The sequence below is a fragment of the Colletotrichum gloeosporioides genome (assembly GCF_011800055.1).
Source record: "Colletotrichum gloeosporioides strain Lc1 chromosome Unknown consensus_6, whole genome shotgun sequence".
Taxonomy (NCBI): domain Eukaryota; kingdom Fungi; phylum Ascomycota; class Sordariomycetes; order Glomerellales; family Glomerellaceae; genus Colletotrichum; species Colletotrichum gloeosporioides.
Genome location: NW_025544651.1, coordinates 481,448 through 491,439, shown reverse-complemented (window position 1 = coordinate 491,439; position 9,992 = coordinate 481,448). Strand labels below are relative to the sequence as shown.

At 58.0% G+C, this 9,992-nt stretch overlaps 2 protein-coding genes across 2 annotated transcripts; both read left to right on the top strand.

Annotated features, from left to right (window-relative positions):
* Positions 1-186: 186 nt before the first annotated feature.
* GCG54_00014547 (PKS-NRPS hybrid synthetase psoA) lies at positions 187-7,682 on the top strand (the record flags this gene model as incomplete). Its single annotated transcript, XM_045414375.1, has 2 exons — positions 187-6,975; positions 7,026-7,682. The coding sequence occupies 2 exons, from the start codon at positions 187-189 to the stop codon at positions 7,680-7,682; spliced, it is 7,446 nt and encodes a 2,481-aa protein (XP_045270953.1).
* Positions 7,683-8,706: 1,024 nt separating this feature from the next.
* On the top strand, positions 8,707-9,727 carry GCG54_00014546 (uncharacterized protein; the record flags this gene model as incomplete). The annotated part of the gene is made up of 2 exons (XM_045414374.1): positions 8,707-8,724; positions 8,792-9,727. The coding sequence occupies 2 exons, from the start codon at positions 8,707-8,709 to the stop codon at positions 9,725-9,727; spliced, it is 954 nt and encodes a 317-aa protein (XP_045270952.1).
* Positions 9,728-9,992: the final 265 nt, after the last annotated feature.

Below are 9,992 nucleotides of genomic sequence, written 5' to 3'. Positions count from 1 at the left end.
CCCTTCCCGTTCTTCGCCCGAAGTGATTCAGTTCATTGGAAGCAAACACATCTACTCAACTTCTTCTCTATTATTATACTCTTCTCTCCGCCTTGATATCTCATCCCTGAGGCCATCATCCCTACCACTTATACCCTTTATTCCTTCCCATAATACATAATCATCCTAGAGATACCCCTGACAGCAATGTCTACCTCCTACAAGACCCCCAAGTCGGAGCCCATTGCCATCGTCGGCACTGGGTGCCGCTTTGCTGGCGATGTTAACTCCCCTTCTCAACTTTGGAATCTCCTCTCCAAGCCCAAAGATCTTACACAAAAGGTTCCCGCCAACCGCTTCAATGTCGAAGGCTTCTATCACCCGGATGGAGAGTATCATGGTGCCACGAACGCCACCCAAGGCTACTTCCTCGAGCAAGACCACCGCGTATGGGACGCGGGCTTCTTCAACATCACGCCTAAAGAGGCGGAGGCTATCGATCCGCAGCAACGTATCGTGCTAGAGGTCGTATACGAAGCCATGGAGTCTGCCGGATACACCCTTTCCCAATACGCCGGCCGCAAGGTCGCCGTCTACGCCGGCCTGATGACCGCCGATTACGACTCGCTTTGCCAGCGCGACGACATCACCGCTAGCCAGTACTTCGCCACCGGTAACTCGCGAGCCATCCTCTCTAACAGAATATCCTACTTTTTCAACTTTCGCGGCCCCTCCATGACCATCGACACTGCCTGCTCATCGAGTCTAGTCGCCCTCCACCAAGCCGTTCTCAGCCTGCGATCCGGCGAGTGCGAGATGGCCTGCGTGGCCGGCGCCAACATGATGATCACGCCCGAGCAGTTCATCACCGAGTCCAGCTTGCACATGCTCAGCCCTACTGGGCGTTCGAGGATGTGGGATGTTGGCGCGGACGGATACGCGCGTGGTGAAGGTTTCGCCGCGCTCTTCATCAAGCCCCTCTCTCAAGCCCTGAAAGACGGAGACGCAATCATCAGCATTGTCAGAGAGACGGGTGTCAACTCGGATGGAAGAACTCAGGGCATCACGATGCCGAACCCCCTGGCCCAGGCTGAGTTGATCAAGGATACGTACCGTAGATCGGGTCTCGACTCCCAGAGCCCCGCGGACCGATGCCAATATTTTGAGGCGCACGGGACGGGCACCCAGGCTGGTGACCCTAGGGAGGCGCAGGCTATTGCTACTGCATTCTTCGGGAACGAGCCGTCGACTGCCGCTGATAGCGATGACAAGAAGCTTGTCGTCGGGTCCATCAAGACGGTCATCGGCCACACGGAAGGCGCCGCTGGTCTGGCTGGCCTACTGAAGGTGGTGCACTCCATGCACAACAAGTCGATCCCGCCCAATCTGCATCTCGAGACCCTCAACCCGAGCGTCAGGCCCTTCTTTGGACACCTTCGCATCGCCACTGAGCTTATCCCTTGGCCGCAGGCCCCGGCTGGCCAGCCTCTGCGAGGCAGCGTCAACTCGTTTGGCTTCGGTGGCACCAACTCCCACGCCATCATTGAGCGGTACGAGCCGAGCATCCATAACGAGGTCGCGAAGCGCTTCGATCAATCTGTGAAGCTCCCTACCACCAAGCCCTCCGTTGCGCATGATGCTAGCAAGCCCAGCGTTGGCCTGCCTCTTGTTCTCTCCGCCAAGTCACAGAAGTCTCTGGTCGCGGTTGTTCGCTCCGCCAGAGAGTTCATGGTTGGTAACAAGACATCGGCTGACGAGGTCGCCTACAACCTCTACACCCGCCGTTCCGCCCTGACTTACAGGGTTTCTGTCTCTGGCGACTCTCGCGATGCCGTCATCGCCGGTCTGGACAACCTCCTCTCCAAGGCTGGATCCTCCACTAACCCCGAGCTCGGTGTGCGTGCAAAGCTCGACGGCAACAAGCCCAAGATCCTCGGTATCTTCACCGGCCAGGGTGCCCAGTGGTCCGGAATGGGCCGCAAGCTCTTCCACTCCAACTCCGTCTACCGCAGCGCCATTGAGAAGCTTGAGGATGTTCTCAAGACATGCCCCCACCCTCCCACGTGGTCCCTCATCAAGGAGCTCATCCACCAAGACGACGCCTCCCGCATCAACATCGCCGCCCTCTCCCAGCCTCTATGCACCGCGGTCCAAATCGCCCTCATCGACCTCCTCGCCAGCCTTGGGGTTTCATTCCACACTGTTGTCGGCCACTCCTCTGGCGAGATCGCGGCGGCCTATGCTGCCGGCGTCCTCACTGCTCGCGACGCCATGCTCATCTCGTACTACCGCGGCATGTCTGCCCACCTTGCCGGCGGCAAGAACGGCCAGAAAGGAATGATGATGGCCGTCGGGATGACGCGCGCCGAGGCGACTGCTCTTTGTGAGCGCGACGACATCAAGGGTCGCATCTGGGTTGCCGCCAGCAACGCGCCCACCAGCGTCACCCTGTCGGGCGACATCGATGCCGTGAAGGCGCTGCAAGCTGAGTTGTCTGCGGAGAACAAGTTTGCGCGTCTCCTGATCGTTGATACGGCGTACCATTCCGCCCACATGGAGAAGCCGGCTGCGGAGTACATGCAGGGCTTGGCCGCTTGCGGCATCGCGCCGAAGCAACGGAACGGAACGGTGTGGGTCTCTAGCGTCTACGCCGATGGCACGGACCCGAGCGCCGACGAGCTCAAGGCGAGCTACTGGAAGGACAACATGGTCAAGGCCGTGTCTTTCTACGAGGCTATCGACCTCGCTCTGAGCTCGCAGGGCCCATTCGACTGTGCTGTCGAGGTCGGTCCTCACCCGGCTCTCAAGGGTCCTGTTCAGCAGACTGTCAAGGCCGCGACCGGAGGTGCACTCTCATACGCCGGTCTCCTCGACCGCAAGAAGGACGACAGACACGCCTTCGCTGAGTTCTTGGGCTTCACATGGTGCTATTTTGGCTCTGAGGCAATTGGATGGAAGGCTCTGATCTCCAACTCAACCCAACCCGGCCTCTTGTCCTCCAAGATCGAGCTACCGTCCTACCCCTGGGACCACAGCCAGATGCACTACCGCGAGTCGCGCATTGCTCACCAGTACCACTTCCGCGAGCAGGGCCCCCACGAGCTTCTCGGTGTTCGCACTCGCGACGACACCGAGTTTGAGCTCCGGTGGCGCAACATCCTCAAGCTTGAGACCATCCCCTGGATCCAGCACCACAAGTTCCAGGGCCAGGCTTTGCTTCCTGCCTCCGCTTACTGCGTCCTCGCGTTGGATGCTGCAAAGGCTGTTCTGAACGGTCGCCCCGCCTCAGTTGTAGAGTTGACAGACCTCGAGTTCATGAGCGGCATCTCACTCGAGTCCAACACTTACGGGATGGAAATCCTCGTTGCGCTTAGCATCCAGCCCCCAGCTACCAAGGGCCGTTTGGCCGGCAAGGTTATCGATGGCACCTTCACCATCACCTCTTGCTATGCCGACGGCGTCGCGCCGATGCAGAAGAACTTCACTGGCAATCTGCGCATCTACCTTGGCGAGCCATCTGAGGGAGCTCTTCCCGAGCGCGACGCGGCCAGAGCTGAGACCCTGCCGGCCGACACCGATGCCTTCTACCAGATGATGTCGGAGATTGGCCTGGAATACACCGGTCCCTTCCGCGCTCTTGAGGGCATTGATCGCAGATACAACTTCTGCACTGCCACTCTCAAGAAGTTCCACGACTCGGACACCACCGGCCTCGGAGTCAGCCCCGCGACGCTCGACAGCTGCTTCCACTCCGTCTTCGCCGCCTGCGCCTCCCCCGGCGATAAGTCGCTCTGGACTTCATTCTTGCCTAGGAGCATCGAGAAGATCCGCTTCAACCTTGCGCTCTGCGATGGAAAGCCTGCCGACGGGGCCTCTCTGGTTGTTGACTCTATCATTACGCAGGAGATCCCGCGCACCAAGACCGCGACGACCAAGTTCGTCGGCGACATGAGCATCTTCAACACCCGCGGCGAGATGGAGATCCAAGTCGAAGGCCTCATGGTTGCTTCCTTCGCTAACTCGAAGCCCGAGGACGACAAGGAGCTTTACCTGCACACTGTCATGGACCTCGACCCCGAGCACGAGATCGTCACTGCCGACATCAGCAAGGAGGACGTCGCGACTGAGCGCATCCTACTTGAGAGCTGCGAGAGGGTTGCGCGATTCTACATTCAGGATGAGTCGGCAATCAAGGCGATGGGCGCGCCGCCTACTTTCTTCACGCCGCCGACTTCACCTCTTGCGCCCAAGGCCGCGGGGTCTGAGGCCCAGCCCAGCCCTTGGAAGTACGACACTCAGGAGTCATTGGAGGCTTTCATCCTCCAGTCGCCTTTCTACCATGCTCTGGAGTTCATCCGCATGCTGGGGGAGAACATCCCTGATGTCCTGCCGGCCATGATTTCCACCATCATCCAGGAGGCCAAGCAGCTGCACCGCTTCCGCTCCCACGTCAGCCGGGTCGTCTCCCAGATTGCTCACCGCTACCCTCGCATGCGAGTGCTTGGTCTTACAGATCCCGAGGCTGGCCTCTCGGAGCACATCATTGGTGGCCTCAAGGGCTCCTTTGTGTCTTATACTATCGGCACCGAGGCCGAGAAGAACTTGCTCGCCAGACTCTCTGGCCCCGAGGCGATCAAGAAGAAGATTGACACCGAGCACCTCAAGCTCCTTGAGTCTGAGGACAACTCGGCCCTTCAGCCTTTCGACTTGGTTGTTCTGAACACCTCGGTAGTCAAGGGCATCGAGCAGCGCGACAGGCTCAAGCAGGTCCAGAGCTTGATGAAGCCGGGTGCTTTCCTCATCCTCATCCACGAGTCCATGAGCCCCCTCCGCGACAGACTTCGCCGCGCCTTCGGTGTGAGGGCCCAGGTGAACGCACCCCTCACTCCTCCCGAGTGGCCCGATCTCCTGGATGAGTGCGGCTTTGTCCGCGCTGCGAAGAAGGCCGAGCAGTTCTTCGCCCCTGACTTCTCCCTCATCGTCCGCCAGGCCGAGTCTGAGATCAAGCAGATTGCTCTGAACCCGTTCAACGGCTCTCTGCCCAAGGTGGCGGGACACACTCTCATCATTGGCGCCGGCTCCAACTCGGCTGATCTGGCTGCGGAGGTCCACCAGAAGCTGATCCCCGCCTGCAGCATGGTCGACATTGTCGCCGACTTCGACTCGCTCCAGCCTGCCTACTTCAACGAGGTCAGCAACGTCATCTTCCTCGCTGACCTGGACGAGCCGATGATGAGCACCATGACATCTGAGCGCCTTGATCTCCTCCGCGCCCTCATGGCTCCCGAGAAGGTCGTCCTCTGGGTCACCATGAACTCTCGCGCAGGCAACCCTGAGCATGCTGCCACCTACGGTTTCTCGCGTTCTATGCTGGCCGAGATCCCCAGCTTGAAGCTGCAGATGCTCGATCTTGACTCTCGCCGCGACTCAGTCGATGCCGTTGCCGAGACCTTCTTGCGACTGAGCATGAAGGAGCTGCGCACTGGAGGCAAGGATGGCGAGTTGCTCTGGACGCATGAGAACGAGATCTTCATGGAGCAGGGCCACAGGCTTGTGCCCAGAGTCATCCCCTGGAAGGAGGGCAACGACCGTGTCAACTGCCCCCGCAGACTTGTCTCCTCCGAGGTCAACACCCTCGAGAGCTGTGTCGAGGTTGTCTCTTCCCAGTCTGGCGACGGCTCCGCGGTCTACACTGCCAACATTGTTGAGGGCGAGATCCTTGACGCTATTGTCCCGGACCAGAGTGTCATCATGGTCAACTACAGCTCTGTGGAGGTGATCAACTTTGGACTCAAGTACGCCTCTCACGTCTGCATTGGCAAGGACGTTTCTACCGGCGAGCAGTCGCTGGCAATGACTAAGGCCAACTCTTCCTACGTCACGGTGCCCAACTCCTGCGTCTTCCCCCTTGGAGACCGGAACATCGAGCCCAAGACCCTGCTCAGCCTTGTCCTTCGCTACCTAGTCACCTTTTCTCTCGAGGAGGAGATGATGGGGCAGACTCTTCTGCTTCTCGAGCCCGACATTGTTCTTTTGGAGTGCATGAAGGAGGTCTTTGAGCCAAAGGGTGTCAATGTCATCTCTTGCACCACCACCCCGATCAAGGTCAGAACTCCTGGCGAGCGCTACATTCACCCCTACGCCAGCAACCGCGAGCTCAAGGCTCTCTTCCCTGCGGGCGGTGCATCCATCATCGACTTCCTCCCCGAGGGCAGCGAGCTCTCCGAGGCTATCCTCGACTGCCTCCCAGAGAACTGCGAGTATCACTCCCGCTTCTCCCTACTTACGTCCGAGCACGTCGTCGCCCTCGGAGACTCCATGGACATTGAGCCTATCTGGGAGACCGCCATCGAGAAGGCGTTGGAGAGTATGACCGGCATGAAGGGCCAAATGGGCATTCCCAACATTGACTCCGTCTCTGTTCCCGCCCTCCTGGACCAGTCCAGCAGCGGCAAGCCCTTCCAGGTCCTCGACTGGCGCGCCGACCGCACCGTCCAGCACATCGCCAAGCCGCTTCTGGGAACCCAGCTCCTCCGCCCCTACAAGACTTACGTCCTCGTCGGCCTCACCCGCGACATGGGCCAGAGTCTCTGCAACCTCTTCTACGAGCACGGCGCGCGCCACTTGGTTCTCGCCAGCCGCAACCCCAACATGAACCCGCAGTGGATCGACGACCTCGCCGCCAAGGGCTGTGAGGTGCGCATCGAGAGGCTCGATGTCACCAGCATCGAGAGCGTCAGGGCCTTCAAGGAGAGGCTTGCCGCCGAGATGCCTCCCGTCGCCGGTGTCATCAACGGTGCGATGGTCTTAGACGACCGCGTCTTTGCGCAGATGGACGAGAACACGTGGCAGAGGGTTATGCGCCCCAAGACGGTGGGCTCCAGCAACCTCGACGAGATTTTCTGCGACTCCGACATGGAGTTCTTCATCATGACTTCTTCCTTCGCTGCCCCTGGTGGCCACGGAGGACAATCAAACTACGCCGCTGCTAATATGGTGAGTACCCCTTTCCCCTCCCTGTCTCCTTCAACACCGCTAATATCCAGCAGTACATGAACGGCCTCGCCGCCAATCGCCGCCTCCGCGGCCTGCCCGGCTCCGTCCTCAACATCGGCGTCATCTACGGCCTCGGCCTGCTCCACCGCGAGCGCAACGACATTTACGCCTTCCTCGAGAAGGACGGGTACCCGCCCATCTCGGAGCGTGACATCCACCACATGTTCCTCGAGGCGATCGTCACAGGGCGCCCCGTCGACGGCCAGATCTACGACATTACCACCGGTCTCAGCCGCTACAGCACCGCGAACCCGGACCCGCTGCACTGGCACCGAGACCCGCGCTTCTCGCACTTCACCGTCGAGGACGACGCGGCGGCCGCAGAGGAGGGCGAGGGCAAGCAGAGTCTCAAGGAGACGCTGCGCGGCGTGGTGGACGGCGGGGTGGATGCCGTCGCGGAGGTGCTGACGGAGGGGTTTGCGCGGTATCTTGAGACTGTGCTGGGCCAGAGCGAGGGCAGCGTGAAGGGCGAGCATAGTGTGGGCGAGCTCGGCATGGACTCGCTTGTTGCTGTGGAGGTGAGGGGGTGGTTTTACAAGGTTGTCGAGAGGGATGTGTCGGTGATGAAGATTTTGGGGAGTGCGAGCGTGGCGAAGTTGTGCCACGAGGTGTCTGAGGGGTTTGTCAGTGAGAGGACGAAGGCTTGAGCAATGTCCTTTACTATATAAGAGATGGGATAGATTGCGGTGTTTGGATTGGACTTTTGGGCTTTTGGAAAAGCTTGGGAAGGGGGTTTGAATTTGGTGTTTTGGTCTTGGTTTGGCTGTCTTACAGATTGGTCCGGGGAAAATGGCGGTCATCTGTCTTTCAAGTTCTTGTTAGGTATGGGTTTGGTTCTTTGATTTGTTTGGGTTGATACCACGGTCACTACATATCATCTTTTGTTAGACACATTTCGAGAAACAATTTTCACAACTAGGATCTCATGAATGATGTGATGCTCATGCCTTGATGTGACGTTTTGGTTCATTGCGCCAGAGATGAGAATGGCATTAGTGTCCAATACCTTACTTAAGACATGTCCAGCAATCAGTGCCTATAGGGGGGTTTTAACAATGAAGATAGCTTCTAATAACTGGTCCCCTAGATGATTAATAAAATGTGAAAGACTTATCCTCCACGTTCGCTTGTTGTCGGAGGCCGGTGAGTCCACACTCCGACCCAACCAGACCCCCCATGACCCGTTCAATCGGCACGTGTACGACTTTTGGCCCGGCACGGGATGAGCCAGGCGCCGACACACAAGCGGCGCAGCCATCTCAGGCGGCCCCAGGACCGATGCGGTAAGCCCGTACGACGGAGCGGACGTCAACTTCCCCCGACCATCATCTTATTGTGGGGCCCTCCTCGAGGCCTGCATTCTTTGCCCCCTCTGCGAACGTCATGACTGGTCGATGGTCCGCTCTAATAAGCGATCTTGTCTTAGGTGCCGGGGAATGGAACGCAGCAGACCCGACGACAAGGAAATCGCGAAGATTGTTTCCGCAGCCACTTCGCAGCCTCCTTTTACATGATGTGGTGACAGTCAATCCGAAATCACGACCATAAAGTGCTTGTAGTGCTCATTTGTGAGCCAGCCTTTGATGTTCCTAAGTCTACCAGATTCAGGCCCTACAGCATCTCTTGTGTTCTTTTGAAGCGCTAAGAGCGAAGCATACTGAATAAGTCACCATGAGCAACGAACAGCAGGTAAGTGAAATCAGACAAAAGTCGCCTATCCCCAGCCTCCACGTTCAGTCTAACACTTTGCGTCTAGAAGGCTCCTGGCCCGCCGTATGTACCCACGGTAGCTCTTCTGGGCCTGACTCCAACCTCGACTGTCGACATCCCGATCTCAGCCGTCCTGATCGCATTCTTCCTATGCTCAGCAGCAGCAAACGTCACGATATTCAGGCGCAACCAAGCCCGCGCGCACAAGTTCATCCCGTCCATGGTTCTCTTCGGCTTCTCCATGGCGCGTACAGCAGCACTGGTCCTGCGAATCGTCTGGGCGGAGCGGTTGACGAACGCGAGCCTGGCCATTGCGGCCATGATCCTCGCCAGCGCCGGCACCGTGATCCTCTTCGTCATCAACCTCATTCTCGCCCAGCGCGTCCTGCGCTCTCTACATCCGCGATTCGGCTGGCACCAGGTTCCGAGCATTACCTTCATGTTTCTCTACGCCTGCGTTGTGGCCTGTCTGATCATGACCATCGTCCCGACGGTTCTTACGTTCTACACCCTCGACACCTCAGTTCGCCAAAAGGCGCGACAAATTCAACTCTTCTCCGGCACCTATCTCGCCCTACTAGCGTTTCTCCCGATTCCCATCGTTGGTCTCGCAGCGGCATACCCAAAGTCTGCGAAGCCGGAGCCTTTCGGAAGTGGCTCTCTTCGGACGAAAATCTTTTTGGTGCTAGGGACCGCCGCGCTGTTGACCCTGGGCGCTGGTTTTCGTATCGGCGTCAACTTCACTGCACCACGGCTTGCTTCAAACCCGGCGTGGTATCATCAGAAGGCATGCTACTACGTCTTCAACTACGTTCTCGAGATCATTGTCGTGTACGTGTACACGTTGTCTCGTTTCGATCGACGCTTTCATGTACCGGATGGAGCTAAGGGCCCAGGAGACTACGCTGCCGGCTTTGCGATGCAACACGCCGAGAGTCAAGGCACCAACGAGTTCACCGATTCTAATCTCAAACATGTCTAATCGTGATTTGTAATGCTGGTTCAAAGAACTTTGCTTTGTTAGGGTTAGGAGGCAGTCAACATGGTTCGTCAGATAACCTCTGATGACGTACGCCATTATCATTATCTGGCTGAGTCACTTGACAATAATCAACTATCAATATTCTCATGAAAACTTCCGCCGTTACTTGCGTTCAAAATCTTGAATCTCAAAACATACGCAGAGACGTCCCGAAACGGCTCCAGATCGTGATCTTTGCATCAGAGGCGCCGTTCAGCTGTGCCAT